The 24,267-nt window shown below is 43.2% G+C and overlaps 1 protein-coding gene across 2 annotated transcripts in view; it reads left to right on the plus strand.

The window, feature by feature from the left end:
- DNAJB5 (DnaJ heat shock protein family (Hsp40) member B5) overlaps positions 1–23,426 on the plus strand; it is a 45,103-nt gene extending 21,677 nt beyond the window's left edge. The window contains exons 2-5 of one of the 2 annotated variants that reach the window (XM_077463155.1): positions 146–372; positions 5,031–5,279; positions 7,264–7,865; positions 22,346–23,426. In XM_077463155.1, coding sequence (XP_077319281.1) covers positions 234–372; positions 5,031–5,279; positions 7,264–7,865; positions 22,346–22,579 — 1,224 coding nt within the window. In that variant the 5' untranslated portion in view covers positions 146–233 and the 3' untranslated portion in view covers positions 22,580–23,426. The remainder of the gene's footprint in view (positions 1–145; positions 373–5,030; positions 5,280–7,263; positions 7,866–22,345) is intronic. The other variant, XM_077463157.1, reaches the window with a different exon arrangement.
- The last annotated feature ends 841 nt before the right edge of the window (positions 23,427–24,267 follow it).

The following is a 24,267-nucleotide window of genomic DNA, read 5'->3' on the forward strand; positions in this document are numbered from 1 at the left end:
TTATATTTTTGTCCTACAAACAACTCCATTGTGAACGCCATCTTGTAGCCACCTCATCACATGTTTCCTCCACTCATGTCAAGACTCATCTTTCCATCACCTGGGTCCAACTTGCTTCCAAACAAACTGTGTTTCCTTCTACTAGATGTCTGTGTAAAAAGCCTAGAAAGAAGCTTGCAATACTACCGCCGCAGTGGGAAGCCCACTCCAACGAGCTCTTAGGCCCACAAATCATGTTTAAGTGTGAACCCAAACAAAAAGCCAGCAACGATTTTTTTATCAAGTCTATTGGGGACGGAGCTCAGGAGAAGCGAAGGACCACATTTTTCAGAGTGGGCATTACCTTAGGAATTTTATCCGCCCACTTCGGGGGTAGGTATATTTCCTCCATCTGTCAGTAATGCATGCATAACTTGTATCTGTCGATCTGTGTCTAGGAAACGGCAGAATTATATTAATGGAAGCATTTACATTGTCAGCAGGGCTAACTTATTTGCCATAGATAGGCAGATGTCTTCCTGAGAATGATGGCAATGAGAAGTTTTCCCACAAGCTGATTAAAGTGCTCCTGTCATGCCTTTATGACAGTTTTGCAGGCATCTAGAAGCCTTCATGAGGTCCTTTAGAAACGTTAAACTCTGGAGTGATGTATTATGAAAACTGTTGGCGAGTAAAGCTGACCATCATACTTAAAGTGGTTGTATAGTCATTTTTTGGGACTTTTACCTACAGGAAAGCCTATAATAAGGCGCACAGGGGATTCTCGGCTGAAAGCCCGGCAGACGCCGGACCCTGCCGGGAAGAAATCTCCCGCGCGCATTCACGGGAGTGATGACATCGCGGCTCCGGCCGCTCACAGCGCCGGAGCCGCGATACCCGGAAGAAACGCCGAGGGAACATGTCAGCTCCCTCAGCCTGGATCGGGCCAGATGCCGGGGCCTCATTTGAAGGCAAGTATTTCATAATGAGCTAGTATGCAGTGCATACTAGCTCATTATGCCTTTTCCTTTGCAGGTGAGCAAAAAAAACACATCAGTGGGTTTACAACCGCTTTAAGGGCCAATACCAAGCCAAAAGCCCAAGTAGGGCTTTAGAAACTGAAGGCTGTATTTGTATAATTGGATTCTTAGGTTTAAGGGCTCCATGGGCGCTCTTACAACTATCTAAAGTTACATTCAGGTACAGTTGTGCTCATAAGTTTACATACCATGGCAGAATTTATAATTTCTTGGCCATTCTTCTGACAATATGAATAAAACAAACTTTTCTTTCACTCATGGTTAATGTTTGGCTGAAGCCATTTAATATCAACCGTGTTTACTTTTTAAATCTTAATCACAACAAACTACCCAAATGACCCTGATCAAGAGTTTACATACCCCAGTTCTTAATACCGTGTATTGCCCCCTTTAACATCAATGACAGCTTGAAGTATTTTGTGGTACCGTATTTGTGGATGAGGCTTTTTATCTTCTCAGATGGTAAAGCTGCCCATCCCTCTTGGCAAAAAGCCTCCAGTTCCTGTAAACTATTGAGCTGTCTTGCATGAACTGCATGTTTTGAGATCTCACCAGAGTGGTCCAATGATATTGAGGTCAGGAGACTGACATGGCCACTCCAGATCCAGAACCTTCGCTTTATTCTGCTGTAGCCAATGACAGGTCGACTTGACCTTGTTTTCGATCATTGTCATGTTGGAATGTCCAAGTTCGTTCCATGCAGAGCTTCCTGGCTGATGAATGCAAATGGTCCTCTTGCCATCAATTTTGACCAAATGTCCTGTGTCTTTGTAGCTCACACATTCCCAAAACATCAGCGATCCACCTCCGTGTTTCACAGTAGGAATGGTGTACCTTTCATCATAGGCCTTGTTGTTTCCTCTCCAACTGAAGCGTTTATGGTTGTGGCCAAAAAGCTCAATTTTGCTCTCATCACTCCAAGTGACTTTGTGCCAGAAGGTTTGAGGCTTGTCTCTGTGCTGTTTGGCGTATTGTAAGTGGGATACTTTGTGGCATTTGCGTAGTAATGGCTTTTTTCTGGCGACTCGACCATGCAGCCCATCTTTCTTCAAGTGCCTCCTTATTGTGCATCTTGAAACAGCCACGCCACATGTTTTCAGAGAGTCCTGTATTTCACCTGAAGTTATTTGTGGGTTTTTCTTTGCATCCTGAACAATTTTCCTGGCAGTTGTAGCTGAAATTTTAGTTGGTCTACCTGACCGTGGTTTGGTTTCAACAGAACCCCTCATTTTCCACTTCTTGATTAGAGCTTGAACTCTACTGATTGGCATTCTCAATTCTTTGGATATTTTTTTTATATCCCTTTCCTGTTTTTATACAGCTCAACTACCTTTTCCCGCAGATCCTTTGACAATTGTTTTTGCTTTCCCCATGACTCAGAATCCAGAAACGTCAGTGCAGCACTGGAGGAAAGATGCAAGGGTCTGTCAGGAGTTCAGAAGCTCACTGACCTTTTATACACACTAATTACAAGCAAACTAACTGATCTCAGATGAGGATAGTTACCTTGTAATAGACATTCAAACCTCTTTGTTTCAACTTGTGTGCATGTTATCAGGACAAAATCACCAGTAAACTTTTGATCGGGGTCATTTGGGTAGTTTCTGTTGCCATTATGATTTAAAAAGAGTAAACACAGTTGATTAATAATAAATGGCTTCGGACAAACGCTAATCATGAGTGAAAAATGTTTGTGTTATCATTCATATTCTATGAAAAATAGCCAAGAAATCATAAGTTCTGCCAGGGTATGTAAACTTATGAGCACAACTGTACATCTTTACACTCATCTTTACAGTTTTCAAATCTTAATTTAAGAAAATTAGTGCTTTAATTAGTTGCCTATAAATAATCAGCATCATGATCTAAAGAATTTTTAATAGCAACCTTGCAAGGAATTTTCTGTGCATTTTTGGTTGAAATTCATTTGGGGGAGATTGGTTGGTGCTTCCTTGTCTCCTCTATGAAAAAAGGGTTGGATCTCACTTGCAGGGTTGAAAAATACCTAAAAAATGTAAACGATGAATCATCCCCCATCCCCAAGAAGTCCTATGCAAGCTATTCTTTCAACTGTTCCATTGCTTCGATTGAATCGGGGCATAGTTCTAGGACCTAGTGGATTGTTTGACTCCCTGACAATGTTTTCAATTTATAGAAGCTCTGATATATGCTCCAAAAATAATCCAAACAATTTGGATGACCAATAAATGGGCAGTAAGGGGCAATGAGAAATGTGCTAGTCCACAGCCAAAAGTGCTACACCATCACAATCTTCGTCAGGCTTCTTCCCAACATGACCTGCAGTACATAATTCTCCCAAGAAAAGGGAACAACTGGCACTTGCACTCAAAAGTTCTCATATATGGGAAGATATTGGTGTGCCCAGTTGTTCCAAAAGAACAGAAACTGAGCAGGAAATTTATAAAGGAGCAATTTAATTGTTAAATCCAAAACCAAGCCGGGGGGGACTGACTCTGGGCCCCGTCCAAGACCAAGCCGGGGGGGACTGACTCTGGGCCCCGTCCAAGACCGAGCCGGGGGGACTGACTCTGGGCCCCGTCCAAGACCGGGGGGGGGGGGGGACTGACTCTGGGCCCCGTCCAAGACCGAGCCGGGGGGGGACTGACTCTGGGCCCCGTCCAAGACCGAGCCGGGGGGGGGACTGACTCTGGGCCCCGTCAAAGACCGAGCTGGGGGACTGACTTAAGTCCTTGTTCACTTGAGGTGCCCCAATAGAAGGCAAAGATGACATTTAATTACAGAATCTCAATGGCTTCCACCCAGAACTACAAAAATAACTTTTTTTTAGATTTGTATTCTCTTATTAACATTTTTAAGTACATTCTCGCAGAAACATATTCCCTTTTTTAATTTCTGGAGTGTCGCATTGCACTACCAGTAGTATCATGATTATATAAAGCTGTGAGCTCTGTCAGCATAAGTCATTAAACGATCATCACTAACTTAATACTTTCCAGAAATAGTCTGTGCAAGTGTCGCATCAACAACCCGATATTAATACGAGCCTTAGACGTACAAAGGTGAAATGATTTCTTGGACTCGTCTCCCAACCTTGCATGTCCATAGATTGTTTTTCTGATGAGTAGTCGTGTCAGCGCTCACTGGTGACATCACTTCGTTCTAATGTGGATATACCTCATACCTTTCCAAAACAGCTTTAAATTGCTGTAAATCAGTCATTGCATTTTAATGTTGGATAGCGTGATAGTACTGTGGGTTCTTTCCTTTCCTTCTTTCTTTCCTTTCCTTCTTTCTTTGTAATAATGGCCCAGGCAACCTGGAAGAGCTTAGATATACTTTACAGCTCTTGGCTCTACTAACGTATCTTTGACTACCTTCTAATTACTTCCCAGATTGTCCCTGGTCTGAAGTTGATGACTTGCATGCAGGGAACAATGGCAATTTAAGGAAGGGTTACCAGTAATTACACACATCAATTTAGAAATAAATACTTAAGTAAGTTGAGCTATTGTTTCTCCTCCTCCGTCTTCCTTCTTCTCCTTCTCCTTCTCCTCCTCCGTCTTCCTTCTCCTCCTCCGTCTTCCTTCTCCTCCTCCGTCTTCCTTCTCCTCCTCCGTCTTCCTTCTCCTTCTCCTTCTCCTCCTCCGTCTTCCTTCTCCTTCTCAGAAGAAGGAAGACTCAGTCTTCCTTCTTCTTCTTCTCAGTCTTCCTTCTTCTTCTTCTCAGTCTTCCTTCTTCTTCTTCTCAGTCTTCCTTCTTCTTCTTCTCAGTCTTCCTTCTTCTTCTTCTCAGTCTTCCTTCTTCTTCTTCTCAGTCTTCCTTCTTTGCTGAGTGCTGGGACATTTTGTGTGAGTGTGTATTCAGACCTATAGGATTTGCCTTTTTAGTATTTGTGTTCCACTTGTACACTTAAATAGGTGCCAGATCTGAGATTCTTCTTGGGTGACGGAATTAATGAGCTTTGCTGTGCTTGGCCCCAGTGTTGAAAACATCTGACTGATCCACCTAACCTCTCTGTTATCTTTCCAGGGGCGAGGATTCTCGATCAGAAGCCTCAGACAGTGGACATGGGAAAAGATTATTACAAGATTCTGGGCATCCCTAATGGGGCCAACGAGGATGAGATCAAGAAGGCCTATCGCAAGATGGCCCTGAAATACCACCCTGACAAGAACAAGGACTCCAACGCTGAGGACAAGTTCAAGGAGATCGCAGAGGCCTACGACGTCCTCAGCGACCCCAAGAAGAGGGTGGTGTACGATCAGTATGGGGAGGAAGGTGAGGAACGCTGGATATACTGGAGTACTTTGCATGTTGACCACAGTGTTGGAGAGCAGATTAGCGATGTATCAAATTTCCTTTCTAAGTGCATGTCACTTCTTATCAGTGGAAGGGCTGTGAAGTTACGATGGAACTACAGCCAAGACTTTTCAGCTTTGGATAGAGTAGGGAAAATTTAAAGCCTGTATCATGTTTTTATGGTTGTATCCATGTTAGGGAAATTTCCTCTTACTTGGGCAAAGCATAGGTCTGGTGCAGGAAAAAAGGAAACTGCCACCTCCCCCACTTCTTAGCAATGTCCCTTGTTTGTCTTTTAGAATTAAGTTTATAACATCCATTATTTCATAAACCAGAAGAAAAAGTGTATATCGGACTTTCCTGGCATGACAGAGTACACATTTTAAGTAAAAATCTAATTTTATTACAAAATGTTAAAACAGGAATAATAATAAATCCTTAGACATATACAACAATAATAACAATGTTATATTTTGTATCAACTACCTGCAGGGCCATATTACACGTATAATAATAATAATACAGGCAAGTTTGCCTAATATAAGTTTGCAATTATCATTCCTCGTGGGTTTCTCATTTAGGCTTCATCAGGACTCGTGAAAATGACTGTAGTTGTGATAACTGTACGAAAACATTTTTTATAATCATACATTTGTTGTATTTGTTCAATTATTTGTTTACAATATAATTTTCAAATGGTAGATTAGTAATGATTTATTATGTATGATTATTACATTTCTGGCTTCTTTTGAATAGTTATCACAACTGCAGTCCTGATAAAGCTATCACGGACGCAAATATGCTTTAACTGTAATCAGTGCAGGACCAGCATAGTCAGGGTGGGACATGGCTGCTGGTAGGATTGCCTGCCCATATTGAAAAGTGGAGGACTTGGTTGCCAGTTGTTGCTGGGTCATGGATTACAGTATTGGTGGATGGGGGCACAGGAATAACCTGTAATACTTACCTTATTCTTCTCAATGCTGTGTGACCAGTCACTCAAAGCCTCTTCACTAAGGCTCTCTGGTTGGCAGTCGCATGCTGATATCAAGTACAATGCAAGACCAATAATCCTGCATTATACATGAGGACAGCAAGGGCCCGGCCGTAATTCGGAGCATTGAGGAGAGGTGGAGCGTGCAGAAATTCTGCCGGAGTGGAGCATAAGGTATTACAACTTATTCCTTTACCCCAAGACTTGATGAGCATTTAACTTTTGCAGTGGAGATGGGGACCCTTACAAGGGTAGATTTTTCTACAATCCGGTTTAAAGTGTGTCTAGAGTCTAATCTTTTTCCACTTAGCATGGGGGATAGAGTAGTGCAAAGTTTTTTTCGACTAGGGTTCCTCCAGAGGTTGCTAGGATTTCCTCGAGCAATGAGCAGTTCCTGCTTCTCTAAGTTCCCACTGATCATTTTAGCCATCTATAAGGGGGTAATTCTTTCAGATAACCAAGTGTAAGGAGCATTCTTCCCATTGGCCATCAAACTTTATGTAGTAATGAGTTGCAGCTTTAGTAATTTTTTTAGACCAGAAAGTTATCTAAGGGTTCCTCTGTGCTGAAAAGCTTATGAAAGGCTGGAGTAGGAAATGGTTAACACCCCCATCCGGTGTTTTCCTTGGAGTTTTTCCATCACTGCATTTTCAAAAAGTGTAAATGAAATCTCTGTACAGCGAGGGGACATCCTGCTCCGACACCGAACGTGTGTCTCCATTGGAATATTTCCCTGTACCTCCTATTCTGGTGACAACTGTCTGGCTAAGGTTAATGTTAAGTAGTGGGACTGTGATAGATGTGCACCAAAATATTACATGGTTAAAGTGCGAAAAACATGGGAAATGAGAATCAACTTGTACTGTTTTTAGTATGGACCGACTCTTAAAGACTATGAAGATGCCACCCTGTTCTTCCATAAATCCCTGGCTCCATTTTTAAACACCATTTCCTCTTTCATTTTTCTAGGTCTAAAAACCGGAGGTGGCTCGTCTGGTAACACAGGCAGCTCCTTCCATTACACGTTCCATGGTGACCCTCATGCAACCTTCGCTTCATTCTTTGGAGGCTCGAACCCCTTTGATATCTTCTTCGGCTCCAATCGCACACGCATGGCCAACGGCTTTGACCACGAAGACATGGACATCGACGATGAGAACGATGACCCCTTCAGCAGCTTCAGCCACTTCGGCTTCAACGGTGTGAATGGTTTCCACCGGCGGCACCAGGACCAAATACCCAACCGCCGGAAGGTGCAGGACCCTCCAGTGATTCACGAGCTGAAAGTGTCCTTGGAGGAGATTTATCACGGCTGTACAAAACGCATGAAGATCACGCGGCGGAGGCTGAACCCAGATGGCCGCACTGTAAGAACGGAGGACAAGATTCTCAACGTGGTCATCAAGAAAGGGTGGAAAGAGGGCACCAAGATCACTTTCCCGAAAGAAGGCGACGCCACATCGGAAAACATCCCCGCAGACATTGTGTTCCTACTGAAGGACAAACCTCACGCACACTTCAAAAGAGACGGGTCAAACATTGTGTACACTGCCAAGATCACACTAAAAGAGGTACGGAATCCCAGGATTAATGAGATTCTCATTACAGGAGATGCATGTGCCAATAATAGCAACCACACCGTTTCTTTCTTAGACCGCACCGGGGGGGACTAAAGGAGAGAAATTGTTGGCTGTTATTTTGGTTAAATGTGGTGCACTTTATATTCATGTCTCCTCCCGAGACATTTATATGGCTGAGAGACCGTGTGTGAGGTCAGGGCAGCAATTGTCAGACTTCGGGTGACCCCTGAGCCCCCCCGACCTTCAAGCCAAAGTGTAAGGCTCAGACAAAGTAAAATAAGTAGGCCTAAATCTTTTAAATGTTAGCCCTTGTACTCGCGGTCGGACATTCCGACGGAAAATGTTCGATTGGATCGTGTTGTCGGATAATCTGACTGTGTGTGGGCTCCGTCGGAATATCCGGACAGTTTTAGAGCTGGGCTATAAAACTTTCCGACAACATGATCCGATCGGACTTTGTCCGATCGTTTGTAGAGAATTCCGATCGGATCAAATTCCTAGACCAAAGCTATTGGCTACTAGCCTGACGTAGTTCGGTAGTAACGAAATAACGTCATCACGTTACGTACGAACGGATTTTCCGACAACTTTGTCCGACCGTGTGTATGCAACACAAGTTTCGGACAAAATCCGACGGATTTTGTTGTCGGAATGTCCGACCATGTGTACAAGGGCTTAGACTGCACATTTAAAGCTGAACTCCTGACAGATATGAGCGACACAAATGGATGCCTTTCTATATTAATAAATATATTATTAAATGTCTTTATTTTAATGCAAGCAATGTAAGTACCTGAATTTGTCCTGGTATCAGCCTTTTGCAGACTCTGTAACAGCAGAGCTCAGACTGAGGAAGTTAGAAGCAGCACAGTGAGCCATTTGGTTATACTGCAGCGCTTATGTACTAACAAGGGACATGATGATAAAAGGAGAGGTCAGTCTGCTGCTTCTCCTTTCACTGGCTGGGGGTGGGGCAAGACCTGTACGTGTTTTATAGTATTTAAAGTGCTTGTAAAGCTACTTTTTCTGTGCAGTTCGTTTTGTGTGGCCCCCTGATCATCCTCTTCTGGCCCCGCCCCCAGCACTGGTATGTTTTTAAGGGATATTTTATTATAGCAAAAAGTAAAAAAAGCGTTTTTTTTTTTTTTTTTTTTTTTTTAAATCGTTGCTATTTTTTGTTTATAGCGCAAAAAATAAAAACCGCAGAGGCGATCAAATACCACCAAAAGAAAGCTCTATTTGTGGGGGGGAAAAAGGACGTAAACTTTGTTTGGGAGCCACATCGCACAACCGCGCAATTGTCAGTTAAAGCGACGCCATGCCGAATCGCATAAAGTGCTCGTCTTTGGCCAGCCAAATGGTTGGGGGCTTAACTGGTTAAAGTGGAGTTCCACCCATAAATGGAACGTCCCCCTGATTGGATCCCCCCTTTGCCACATTTGGCACCCTTTCAAGGGGGGAGCGGATAAATGTCAAATCCAGGCATCTGCTCCCACTTCCGGGGGAAAGACTACGCAATGTCCGGCCCCGTAAGGATTCACTTCCCGTTTCCCTTAGTATAGATGCCAGCGCCTGCACTGAGGCCGAGAGACGGGTCGGCTTCAAGTGCCAACATTGCGGGCACCCAGCACAGGTAAGTGTCCATATATTAAAAGTCAGCAGCTCCAGTATTTGTAGCTGCTAACTTTTATTTTTTTTATTTTTTTGAACTCTGCTTTAAGCAATGCTGATCTGGACGAGGCAATCTTGCTGCATTAGAATGCTGATAAGGAACACACGTGGGCTCAGCATGTCTTGGTATGCTTCAGAGTCTGAACATCCCTGTGGCAGGCGTGTGCACGTGACAGCTGTCATACATGGCAGCATTGAGATCCGTTGTGATCACCGATTCTTTCCTTGGGTGGAAACTGACTAATGATTCACAGATCTGCCGTCACTGAATATATTCCAAGATTGATGTCATGGTTTAACTGTGTAACAGCAGGGCCACGGTTGGGTTTTTGGGTTAACAATGGCATTTAAGCCTGTTTTTATGATGTCCCCATTGAATAGATACAGGTTTAGTGAGCTGAAATTGAGCGGACACAATGGGGTTGATTTACTAAAATTGGAGCGTACAAAATCTGGTGCAGCTGTGCAAAGAAACCAATCGGCTTCCAGGTAATTTTGTCAAAGCTTAAAATTCAACAAGCTGAAGTTATAATAATAATAATAATAATAGATATTATATAGCGCCAACAATTTGTGCAGCACTTTACAATGTTAGGGCAGACATTACGGTTACAATAGAATCTGATTGGCTACCATACACAGCGGCACCAGATTTTTCACTCTCCAATTTTAGTAAATCAACCCCCTTAACCACTTCCGGACCGCCACACGCCGATATACGTCCTAAGTTTGAAGAAGAAATCATTGTTAGGGCAGCAGCTTGCTATTCTCTTCTTTGGCCGGAGGTCTGCTTTCTGATTAGAGTGGTCTCTGCAGCAGATTCGCCGCAAGATCACTTTTATTGGGAGAGGGCCCCCTCTCGGTGCTTACCGGAGCCGCCAGAGGCGATCGGATCTTCACCCTTGCTGGGAATGGAGACGAGTTAGCGGAAGATGACCCATCTCCATAACGATGCAGGGCGGAAGCGACGTCAAAACTTCACTTCCATCCATCGCTCTTAAAGGGCCATTTTTATTTTTGATCATTTTTTTAAGTGACAAAATGTATTTTATTTTTAATTTTTTTTTTTGTTATTGCATTTTAGTGGAAATATGAGATGTGAAGTCTTTTTGACCCCCAGATCTCATATTTAAGAGGTCCTGTCAGGCTTTTTTTTTTCTATTACAAGGGATGTTTACATCCCTTGTAATAGGAATAAAAGTGACACAATTTTCTTCTTCTTCTTCTTTTTTTTTTTTTTTTTTTTTTTCTTTAAAATGGTGTAAAAATAAAAGTTAAAATAAATAAGAAATATGAAAACGGTGTTCAAACCACACATATGAGGTATCGCCGCGATCGGTAGAGCGAGAGCAATAATTCTAGCAATGGACCTCCTCTGTAGCTCAAAACATGCAACCTGTAGAATTTTTTTAAATGCCGCCTATGGCGATATTTAAGGGTAAAAATTTATCACCATTCCACGAGCGGGCGCAATTTTGAAGCATGACATGTTGGGTATCAATTTACTCAGTGTAACATTATCTTTTTCACAATATAAAAAAAAAACATTGGGCGAACTTAACTGGTGTCTTATTTTTAAATTACATTTTTTTATTTTTTTCCCAAAAAAGTGCGCTTGTAAGACCGCTGCACAAATACGGTGTGACAAAGTATTGCAACAACCGCCATTTTATTCTCTAGGGTGTTAGGGGGAAAAAAATGTATAATGTTTGGGGGGTTCTAAGTAATTTTCTAGTAAAAACCACTTCAGCCCCGGATGGTTTTAAACCCCGCGCCCCCACCCCCCATGACCAGGCCATTTTTTTTATTTTTTTTTTGTGATACGGCACTGCGCTACTTTAACTGACAATTGTGCAATGTTATACCCAAATATAATTGATGTCTTCCCCCCACAAATAGAGCTTTCTTTTGGTGGTATTTGATCACCTCTGCGGTTTTTGTTTTTTAGGCTACTAGCAAAAAAAGTCACAATTTTGAAAAAAAATACTGTGTGTATATGTATGTATATATATATATATATATATATATATATATATATATATATTAATATATATTAATATATATTAATATAATATAATATAATATAATATAATATAATATAATATTTTTTTTTTTTTTTTTACTTTCTGCTAGAAGACACATCCAATAAAAAAAATGTAAAAAAGCTAATTTCTTCATCAATTTAGGCCGATATACTGTATATTCTGGTACATATTTTTGGTATAAAAAAAAAATCCCAATAGGCATATATTGATTGGTTTGCGCAAAAGTTATAGCGTCTACAAACGATGGGATATTTTTAATGCATTTTTATTTTTTACTTTTTTTTTTTTCTAGCAATGACGGCGATCAGCGATTTTTAGCAGGACTGCGACATTGCGGCGGATAAATCAGACTCCAGACACTTTTGGGGACCAGTCACATTATTAGTGATCAGTGTTAAAAATATGCACTGTTACTGTATAATGACACTGGCAGGGAAGGGGGTTAACATCAGGGGCGATCAAAGGGTTAAGTGTGCTCCTAGCTGGTGCTTGCTAACTGTGTGGGGGGATGTTCTGACCGGATGAAGATAGAGATCAGTGTTTCTGCTTAGCAGGAACACAAGATCTCCATCTTCTTCCATGTCAGAACGGCGATCTGCCGCGTTTACATAGGCAGACCATGTTTTTGCTTTTCTGGGAAACCATCGCGGATGGCCGGCAGACATCGGGTCCACTGGACCTGCTGATTAGCATCCCCGCCATCCAATTGGGGCAGGCGCGCCACCCAGTGGCTATTGCACTAAATGACCTACAGGTACGTCATTTCGCGTAATAGAGCCGACTTGCCACGATAAATATGCGGTAGGCGGCCGTTGAATGGTTAAGTCGCCATTCCCCATTTCGTACACTAATACCCTCTGTAGTACCTAGGAAAAGCCTTCTGAATTACGTCGCCGCTTGCTGTAGTGGGCAGACAAGAGCATTTCCAAACGCCTGGTCTGACCTGCCCACTTGGCATGCGTTGATTAACAGAAGACTAAGACAATATGGGCATGTACAGAAGGCATTAATTGGCAATTTACATTAATACATTACCTGATCCCAATCCATTCCACATTAAAGGAGAAGTTTGCAGCCAAAGATTATTTGGTTGTACTTCCCCTGTGGATCACAGGATGCAGATCGTTCTGCACTCCTGTGACCCGTTTTCAGCAGACAGTGGGCTGAACCCCCGCTGTTGGCTGATGTCACAGAGCCGATCCAGGCTCTGGCAGGATCGTGGCCTATATAAATCGTGAATAATAATATGGTGAGGATCCACCCACATGCCTGGACAGGCTCCACTGAGAGGCTGAGCCGGTCGCTCCCACCCTCTTTGTAGCCCAGCGCTCCAGTGAGCGAGGGGGGAGAGCAGAGAGCCGGTGACTGCCAGTCACCGGCTCTCTGCTCAGGGAGCTGTGAGGACCGAGTGATCGGAACCGAGTGATCGGAACCGAGTGATCGGAACCGAGTGATCGGTAGAGTTTGATCGCTCAGTTCTCAGTGTTAGAGCCAGCGGGGGATGCTGCATCCACCTAGGTAAGTATGATCCAACGAAAAAAGAAATTCCCATATATCTTTTATTGCCCATGCCATAAGTGGCTTCTCCAAGCAGGGCCACCCAGTGAGCAGATATGATGTATCTGCTCTATTGATACGTCTTCTGGGTGCCATATATGCATGTGCTCCATGGGAAGTATGACATGATTCTGTTTCCAAAGATTTTTTTTTCCTCCTAATTAGTGAAGTGTGTGTGCGCACGCGTGTGTGTGTGTATATATGTGTGTGTATGTATGTATATATATATATATATATATATATATATATATATATATATATAATTATACACACACACACACACTAGGGCTGCAACTAACGATTATTTTCATAATCGATTAGTTGGCCGATTATTGTTTCAAATAATCGGTTAATAACCTTAAAAAAAAAGGTAATTTTACTGCGATTTGCATTTTTAAAAACAAAAAAATTTTTGCCCAATTTGTTGTTGGGCAGATTAAAAAACATAAATTGCCCCAAAAACGCATTATTACATGCTTTTCTGCAGCTTCTCCATTGATGTATATTGAATCAAAAAACCAAAATGGCACCGTTTTGCGTTAAGAAAAAGTCCTCGTCTTTTCCAAATACACAGCAGCTGAAAAAATCACGGATGTGAACGTTTCCCATAGGAAGTAAGAACTGTAGTGCGTCTCTGCAAAAAGCATAAAAAAACACAGAGGTGAGACCAAGGCCTGAGATGTTTAGTAAGATAATGGGGTTAAACTAAAATTAGTACAAAAAGAGCAAATAAACGCTACTTTAAGGGGTTAATTTTTTACTATGGGGCAGTGAAAGTAATATTTACAGTAGCAATTTGCTCTTTTTGTACTAATAAAGGGCTAATTTTAGTGTTTTTTTTTTTTTGTTTTTTTTAACCCCATTATGTTAGTGGCCGATTAATCGATTATGAAAATAGTAATCGATTAATTTCATAATCGATTAGTTGTTTCGGCCCTAATACACACACACACAATAAATTTTATATATATATATTTATTTATTTTTAAGCTTTTTTTATGTACAGAGTTCCCAGAACCTATCTTGTATCCCAGCGTGTAGCTGTGGGATATTTCTCTGCCCCTTGGGGTCATGTAGTTGAAAATTTACACGTCCGGTTCAGCCCTTGCAGCAATCAGATATACTAGCGGACTATAAACAGTAAATTCAGAACTTTAACCAACCCGCCCCCCCCCCCCCCCCTCCCATTCCCGGTGACCTTTTATCCTCTCCCACCTGGTGAATGCAGAACCTCCATGGTTGCTATTTTTAAAGCCGTGTGTGTATTTATACCCCGAGCTGCTGGGAAGGCAGGGCGGGGAGGTGCGCGGTCTGTGCTGCTCCACATTTCTCTCCTGGGATCTGGGAAAAGCCGGCTCGTTGTGTAGAGGATGAAGGTCGCATGGTCCGAGTGCCTAGTCCCAAGTCCCTGGTCACATCTGCATGTTAGGAAAAAGCCACGACTGCTGCGTGTGGTTTGTTCTGGTTTTCCAGCAAAGACACGCACCAGCTTAGGGTTCATTGGCAGCATGTGTAAAACACACCAAAAAAAAAAAAAAAACGCACGTTCCATAGAAGGAACTGCACCAAAAAAGGGGCTTTTGGGTACAAAGTAAGGAAACCTCAGAATAGTTTTTAATTTACACCAATAATTTCAGTCCCTATGTACACTGTAAAAAAAAATTAAACTTTTATTAAGCTACCTTAGAAAAGTCGATGATGTCATAGTTTGCAAATGGCTTTGCCCAGGCCCGTGTGGGAGGTATTAGGGAGGACACATGAAACATTGTTAGAACAAACCATTCCCATCATGCAATGAGAATGGTTGCTGTCTATGGGCGTCAGTGTGGGCGGGGTTCTAGTGGTTGTGATACACCAGGCATCTTTTGACCTGTCAGTCCAGGTAAAATGTCATAGTGGGTGGAACAGATCAGGAGTTTCCTGGCCTGTAAGTCTAGGTATGATGTGTTTGTGGATTGGACATACCGGGAGTCTCCTGGCCTGTCAGCCAAGGTTTGATGTCATGTTAGGTGGGTCAGACTAAAGCCTCCTCCGGGAATTGTGTGATGACAGACTGCCTAAAATCCAACCGTTGGCACGCTCCATCAGACAATTGTCGGCTAACTTTCCACCAACAAATGTTGGATGGCAAGCTAGTAAATTTTCAGTGGACAACTGTCTGTCAGATTTTCGTATCGTCTGTACACAAGTCCGTCACACAAAATTCCAAAGTACAAATATGCATGCTCGTAATCAATGCTCACCAAACACGACATTAGCAGAAGGTGCCCAAAGGGTGGTTCTCAAGAGCTGAAATTCCACGTAGTACGTCACTATGTTTGCGTTTGTTGGCCGACAATTGTGTGCCGTTAGTATGCAAGACAAGTTCACGCGTGTACGAGGCTTAAGAGTCTCCTGACCTGTCAGTCAAGGTTTGATGTTATAGTAGGTGGGACAGACTAGGAGTCTCCTGGCCTGGTAATCAAATCTTGATGTTGTAGTAGGTAGGACAGACTAATATTATTTATTATTATTATTATGATGATGGTGCAGGATTTGTGCCAACAGTTTGCGCAGCGCTTTACAATGTAGGGAGATACTACACCAACAGTACAAAACAAGAAGGTTAGAGGAGCCCTGCTCCTGCAAGTGTACAATCTAAGAGGGTCAGGCTGGTGAAACAAAATGGTAGGGACTGTGAGGGATGAACTGATGAGGGGAGTAGAAGATTCGGTCGTTAGCTGGAGACAGGATAGGTCTCCCTGAAGAGATGAGTTTTCAGGGATCACCTAAAAGTGGACAGAGAAGAAGATAACCAGACAGCTTGGGGTAGTGAGTTCCAGAGGATGGTAGAGGCTCTGGAGAAGTCCTGGAGACGAGCATGGGAGGAAGAGACAAGGGAGCTAGAGAGCAGAAGGTCTTGGGAGGAGCGGAGAGGACGATTTGGGTGATATTTGGAGATGAGATTGGTGATGTAGCACGGTGCCGAATTGTGAATGGCTTTGTATGTTAGTGTTTTGAACTTTATTTGTTGGGCAATGAGAAGCCAGTAGAGGGATTGGCAGAGAGGAATGGCAGACACTGAGTGGTTGGTAAGGTGGAGGAGTCTGGCAGTGACATTCATGATAGAGTAAAGAGGGGATAGCCTATGGAGAGGTAGGCCAATGAGGAGGAAGTTACAATAGTCAAGGCAAGAGATGACGAGGGAGTGAATACGTTTCTTAGTGGTGTCAACGGTTAGAAAGGGGCGTATTTTGGAGATGTTTCAGAGGTGAAGTCTGGACAATTTGGAGACTAGGAGTCTCTTGGCCTGGTAACCAAAGCTTGATGTTCTAGTAGGTAGGACATACTAGGAGTCTCCTAGCCTGGTAATCAAGGCTTGATGTCATGGGAGGTGGGACATACTGGGAGTCTCCTGGCCTGTTAATCAAGGCTTGATCTTATAGTAGGTAGGACATACTAGGAGTCTCCTGACCTGGTAATCGAGACTTGATGTCATGGGAGGTGGGACATACTAGGAGTCTCCTGGCCTGGTGTCAGAAACCATGAAACGGACTGAGACAGAAGTGCAATCAAATCACACTTGTTTATTAATAAAAAGGTAAATAGAAAAAAGCGTACTCAAGCATAGCCAGAGTTCAGTAACCAGATCGGGTACTCAGCCAGTCCAAAGTTCATTAACCAGATTGGGTAATCAGCCAGGCCAGAAATCAGGGATCTAAGGAGAGCAACCGCAAGCAGGATAAGAAGCCAGGAGGGATGTCAGCAAGCCAGTCTTGAAACAAACAGCAGGAGATGGTTCCTTGTGATGTGACCAACGTGAAGGCAAAGGAAAAAGTGAGCTGGAAGGCTTTAAATAGGCAGGTCAGACGAGCATCATCGGGAACAGATGGTAACTGTAGGAAGAGAGCTGGCAATTAGCCGACAGCTGAGCGGCCAGCCCAGAGGAGGAAGGGCTAAGCCAGCCCTGACGCCTGGTAATCGAGGTTTGATGCTTTTATATCAAACATGCATCCAAGGAGGCAACACAGCACAATGATATCTGGTGGATGAACCATAAAGTGAATGAAGCATAGTGGCAAAATACATACAATATAATATGGAATTAAAGTTTCCTTGTTTTACTATAACATAGTACAATATCACTATGTTGCCATGTCAATATGCTATCACAGTAATAACATCGTAATACCGCCAGACTCATTAATGCCTGTCTCTGCCGTAATAGAAATAATGTGTATTTAAGTTTGTAGAATCCACAAGAGCATGTAATAAGTAGTATATGAAAGTAGCATAGAAGGCATCAGATATCTCAACGCGTTTCATGGCTACATTTTCACTCTTGAGAAGATGCGGTGTAGATGTCTATAGAAACATTAAAAAGGTAAGTATTGGGTAGGATAATAATTAAAAGGAATAGTACAAGTACAATAGTACCTGCAGACCAGTCATGAGTCTGGGCACGGGTAGTGGAGGGTAGGGGCCGGCCGGTGGATCATCAGCCCCGGGAGTTGAGCGCGGTGATCCCCATGACACAGGCGGAAGAACCAACATGAAAGGACCCCCCCTTTAAATGTCAGGGATGGAGGTACATTATAATGTCCTCATATAAAGTCCCAAACCCCTTTTCTCTTCTCATGGTAGGTGGGACAGATTAGGAATCTCCTGGCCTGGTAATCAGGTTAGACAGTGAAGGTGGGCAGGGGAGACTGAAGTCTAAGATACCCGGTCTTTCCAGTACAGCCAGCTGTGACAGACTTGCGTTGACGCTGGTAAAAAAAATAGACAATGGGGTGAAGAATGGTGGCAGGGTAAGAGCAGGCACAGCGGCCACCAGTTATATAATCGGGAACAAAGCGATTCTGAGTTGCAGCATTACACTGCAAAAGACCACATTGGAGGGAGGTGTGAAATATCATTTTTAAAGCTGCTAAAAAGTTTCTGCCCGACGTTCAGTAGATTTGGTCCAGAAGGGGGCAAAACAAAGCAACCAGGAATACAAGACAATTGGTTGGACAGTTTTAGTTTGCTCATTGATCAGATGTTTCCCATAGCTACCCTTTTTTTTTTTTTTTTTTTTTTTTAAAGGGTACAGCTATGGGAGCTGCAATTGATAACCAGGTTGTCCATCCTATCCCACTTTCACTAGTGGGATAGTCACCGATCTGGACCAAATACATGCAGGTGTCCCCATACTTTATAGAATTAGTTACTCACTGAGTAGTGAAGCCAGAATGGAGATGAATGATGGCTGCAACAGTTAGACCTGCAGAAGCAAAGTTTTTAGCATCAAGCACCATTGATGACTGCACTGTCACTGCCGGTCCTACTCTCACGGTTTTCAGTATTCATGTTGGCCAATCCCATAACTAGCACCAGGCTGAATCTTTGAAATCCACTCAAGTTGGCTTATAGAGAATGGTGGTCAGGCCCACTCCTATTTGTCCTTGTAGACACAGCTCGTCATTAGTTCTAAGATTGGCTGCACTGAAGGCTGTAAGCCCTGCACACATCATGCGTCTCATCCCAGTTGAAGTCACGTGTGTGACGTAACGCGTAGGACCCGAGGCTAGTCAGATACCGTAACAGACGCTGAGACACGAGCTCGGCGCTCGTTTTTACAACGCTATTGTAATTCCACGAAAATATGAGTGTTTTTTTAATATATGTAAATAAAAGTCTTATTTTCATTTAAAAAATACTACACTATGGTGGGCCTCCTTTATCTCTTTTAAATGTACATTGAGAACCCTATGATCTGAAGCACCCAGTGGAAAGAGAGGAAGAAAAGGATCACCCCTACCTCTCCCCCCATTCCCCTGGCTCCACTTAAAAGTGAAACGAATACCTAGGAAAAGATCGAGTTGAAGGGACCCCCCCCCCCCCCCCTCCTCCTTTTATTCTGCTACATGCTGTTTACCTTACAGCAGTAAGGTAATCATTTACTTTTACCAGGGGTGTCAGTGACACTGAAGATTTATCCTATTTTCTGCACTTAAAGGCACAGTGTCACTTTAATGCCAAGACAGCGATACACAGTGTTCCAGTGAAACACTTTGCACGTTTGCACTAATATTGCACATTGGACTAAGGATCAAAAGTCTAATACCGCACTGAACATTTGTTTAGTTAGACGATCGAAAATATTTTGTGTATACGCTATTTATATATTTTTAACTATATTTTGTTTTGCTTTATTCGTTTATAGATCAGTCACTGTATGAACCATTCACCTATGTTTTATATACTTTGCACAGCGATATAACCACCTATAGCTACACTTTTTATGTTGATAATATTTATATCACTTAGATATTGTTTATTTTACTTTTTGTTTGCACAAGTGAAAAACTACTATGCTCTTTTAACATATTTGCTAAGTAATTTAGATTTTTTACTGATTTTGCACTTATGCACCTTACCGATAATTGTGATAAAGAACAGTCAGGTATATAATTGATATTTTGGTAATATTGTGGTAACACATCACAAGAAAAATACATTATAAGGAGCGCAACACCACCCCCCTTCTCCACATGCGTTGTTAGGCTCCATGCACACTGAAGCTGATAAACTGCAGTTTATTGGAGTTTGGGCGTTTTTTGTAAAAGCCCATAAACTCCACTCTATGTTAGCCTATGTGTCCATGCACACATGGACGTTTTTCAGCTTTAATGAGCAGTGGAGTTTATGGGCTTTTTTCTGAACACCAGAAATTCGCGTTCAAAGTGCAGTTTTTCAGCGCCAAAAAACGACAAACGCTGATAAACGCTCATAAACGCTTGTAAACGCTCATAAACGCTCGTTCATTAGTGTTCGGCATTCTATTTTTCAATGCATTGTGGGATTTTTGGAGTGTCCTCTGTGTATTTTTATAAAAAACGCCCATTAGCGCTAACGCTGTAAAACGCTCATAAACGCTCATAAACGCTAGTATAAAACGCTGTTAAAAGCAGGTTTTTCAACCAGTGTTTTCTGCCAGCAATCTGGCGTCCAGAGATAGCTTTTTTGAGCTTCAGTGTGCATGGAGCCTTATTGTTTCCAAGGAGCCCCCAATTTGTATGGTCTGTATAGGTTCATCTCTTCTTTTTACTTAAAGTGGAAGTTTTAATCCATCAGAGGCAGGAGTTCTGCTTTAAGGATTCACTTAACGATTAGGGAAATGTTGAACCTGGCAAGGAGATTGCACACTCAGTTGCAGTTCTGATGTTATTTTATTTAGTAGTTTGGAGAAGAGGGAGGGGGGGGGGGCATGTAGCCCCTAAGGTCTATGGCAGGGAGATCCCACCGCCAGAGTTCTCAGGAGTCCGGTGGTGGATTCGGTCCACCTGTAATTGAAATGTCACTTTTTGGGTGGATCGGCCCATTTTGGCAATCACAAAAAGGTGCCGAGTATCTTAAAGCTAGAGCAGAATATGTAGTGTCAAAATAATCAAACGTTTACTGAGGAAGTTACAAGATCCCATCACGCCCAGGCTGTGGCTGGCAGAAGGCCCAGCAGTTCCCCTGAACTGGAGAGAAGCAAACTGCCGCTGCTCAGCGACTAGTTCTGCTCCATTAAAGGTGATGGCATTGGAGAGCGATTCTCCCACGGGATACTCAGATGAACATTTTTTCTCTCTGTTGCCATATTTAGTACAGCACTCCTGTGCCAGGAATAGTCTGTCAGGCTCTGCGGGAGGCACATGAATCACAGAGGAGGAGAACTTGCCCGCTGCAATATATACAGCATTGTCCTAAAGGGCACCTTATACCTGCCATGGACAAGTCTCCTTTTATAATACTGTGTATCCATAAGGGCACTGGTGTCTTCTGCAAGAACATGTTCTGATGTGCCAAGGACAAGTCGCCCTTATAATACTGTGTATCCTTCGTGGCACCCGGTGTCCTCTTCCAGGACTTGCGTGCCAAGGACAGGTCACCTGTATAACCCTTTGTATCCTTAGGGGCACCCTGTGTCCTCTTTTGGGACTTGACCTGTCCTTGGCACATAGGAATATCTGCTGGTGACCCCTCTAGTGATACAAAGATCTATATAGAGGAATCGGGACCTCTTTGCTCCTGCTGACCCCTCTAGTGATATCAAGATCTATATAGAGGAATCAGGACCTCCTGCTGGTGACCCCTCTAGTGATGTAAAGATGTATATAGAGGAATCAGGACCTCCTGCTGGTTATCCCTCTAGTGATATAAAGATCTGTATAGAGGAATCAGGAGCTCCTTCCTCCTTCTGCTGCTGATCCCTCTAGTGATGTAAAGATCTATATAGAGGAATCAGGACCTCCTTCTGCCGCTGACCCCTCTAGTGATATAAAGATCTATATAGAGGAATCAGGACCTCCTTCCTCCTGCTGATGACCCCTCTAGTGATGTAAAGATGTATATAGAGGAATCAGGACCTCCTTCCTCCTGGTTATCCCTCTAGTGATATAAAGATCTATATAGAGGAATCAAGACCTCCTGATTATGATCCCTCTAGTGATATAAAGATCTGTATATAGGAATCAGGACCTCCTTCTGCTGACTCCTTTAGTGATATAAAGATCTATATAGAGGAATTGGGACCTTCTTCCTCCTGCTGGTGATCTCTAGTGATGTAAAGATCTAGATAGAGGAATCGGGACCTCCTTCTTCCTTCTGCTGACCCCTCTAGTGATATAAAGCCCTATATAGAAGAATTGTGACCTCCTGCTGGTGACCCGAGTAGTGATATAAAGATATAGATAAATATATAAATTGGAGGAATCGGGACCTCCTTCCTCCTCCTGGTAATCCCTCTAGTGATTTAAAGCTCTATATAGAATAATTGGGACCGCCTTCCTCCTGATCATAAAAACCTGACAGGGTCTAGTGCAGTGATGGCGAACCTTGGCACCCCAGATGTTTTGGAACTACATTTCCCATGATGCTCATGCACTCTGCAGAGTAGTTGAGCAACATGGGAAATGTAGTTCCAAAACATCTGGAGTGCCAAGGTTTGCCATCACTGGTCTAGTGCTTCTCCAGGGTGCACTAACTCATAGCAGTCAATTAGAATACATTTTACATTTATTGCTAGCAGCTAATTATACGCCATTATGTATCGGTCTGCCCCAAGATTGGCTGCCGAGACGTTGCCTCCATGTTTGTGAAGCTCTGTTTTTATAAAAGGACATTGACAACCATGTATTACGATTCTTCCTATGTGTGACGCCATTGTCTTTTCTCTTCTATCCTCAGGCTCTTTGTGGCTGCACCGTCAACATTCCCACCATCGACGGACGGGTCATCCCGCTGCCTTGCAGCGACGTCATCAAGCCCGCAACGGTGAAGCGCCTGCGGGGCGAAGGACTACCGTTTCCGAAAGTCCCCACCCAACGGGGCGATTTAATAGTTGAGTTTCAGGTTCGCTTCCCAGACAGAATACCCCAACCCACTCGTGAACTGCTCAAACAACACCTGCCCTGCTCCTAGTACTGTAAGTGGAGACGGGGAAGAAGGGGATGGGTGGGGGGGGGGGGGGGACGAGACACCCCCGTGCAATACTCAAGATATAATGCCGATAAACCCTGCAGGATCCCGGGACAGCCGTCGTCACAACACATCCTATGCACAAGAAGAAGACGAGAGACGTTTTTGTTAAGTTTGTATTTTGTAAAAGAACTTGCGTCACGGACAGCGTGTGCGCAGATCCAGATCACTCCGACGCAATGGTGCCACTACGGGAACGCGCTACCTCTATTCCGCCATCATGCGATAATGCCCTGCTGGCAGTGTAAAGGGTTACAAAGGACTTCTTAGATAACCTAGTATTAATAAAGAGCCAGTCCATCCAGAATTTACGTTCCGTATGTTGGCAGTTTTGTATCCCTCTGGGTCTCCGGGGTCAGAATCTTCTTCTCTTAATTCCCTGCTCTGCCTCCCTCTGCATGGCACTCGCTCCTGGTCAATGACAAAGAAAACCAGCTCAGTAAGATCTTGTGTATGATGGGTGGGCAGAGCTAGGAACTCGAGAGCAACAAATATCACCCATGGAGTCCACGAGAAGCCAGTATCCCAAGGACAACGGAAATATCGAATTTTGGGTGGACTGACCCTTTAAAGTGTAGACTTTTATCAGCTGGTATGTGTGTATATATTTCCGCTTTAGAAAGTGATTTTATCAGTATTTTTAAATATTAGAAGACAGAGGAATGACTTTTCGAAACAAAAACTTTTTTTAAGTGAATTGAAGGTTTGTAAATATAATTTAAACTGACCTGTGAATTTTGACATTTCTACACACTGAGCTGAAATGAAATAAAATGATTTGTGGATTTTCTATGGCTGTTCATGTTTATTATATGTCTAGGTGGAGTGAGGAGGCTGTAGGTGGGGTCTTCTATGACTGTAGTCCATGTTTATTATATGTCTAGGTGGAGTGATGAGGCTGTAGCTGGGTGGGGGTTCTTCTATGACTGTAGTCCATGTTTATTATATGTCTAGGTGGAGCGAGGAGGCTGTAGTTGGATGGGGGGGGGGGTGTCTTCTATGACTGTAGTCCATGTTTATTATATGTCTAGGTGGAGTGAGGAGGCTATAGTTGGGTGCGGGTGTCTTCTATGACTGTGTAGTCCATGTTTATTATGTCTAGGTGGAGTGATGAGGCTGTAGTTGGGGGGGGGGGGGGGGTCTTCTATGACTGTTGTCTGTTTATTATATGTCTAAGTGGAGTAATGAGAACAACCTTAATGCACCAATGGAGCTCCTGGTCTATTGATGCCAGAGCTGCCATCCCAAAGATCCGGGTCAGCACAAGGGACAGGAGGGGCATGGGGGAACGACTTTGTCATGCGACTTTGATGTCCAAAGTTGCATGACACGCTGCACAAGTGTGAATGGAGCCTCAGCGAATGGATGATTATGGGCCCTGGTTTTGCTCTTGAGGACGTAGGGACCGTAGATGACTGGAGCGTGGGGGAGAAGAAGCTACGGGGGTTTTGGAGGATGGAGTAAGTAAAATCATTTTTGGCTCCCTTTATCAAAACAAAAAACCCCTGCCTTGCAGGCACAGCCCCACTGCATGGGGTAATTTTTATTTATTTATTTTTAGCCTGGAGTTGAGCTTTAAACCAAAGGTCTCAAACTGGCGGCCCTCCAGCTGTTGCAAAACTACAAGTCCC

This window comes from Lithobates pipiens, unplaced genomic scaffold (genome assembly GCF_037356315.1).
Source record: "Lithobates pipiens isolate NorthernLeopardFrog02 unplaced genomic scaffold, aLitPip1_a1.2 Scaffold_3, whole genome shotgun sequence".
NCBI lineage: Eukaryota > Metazoa > Chordata > Amphibia > Anura > Ranidae > Lithobates > Lithobates pipiens.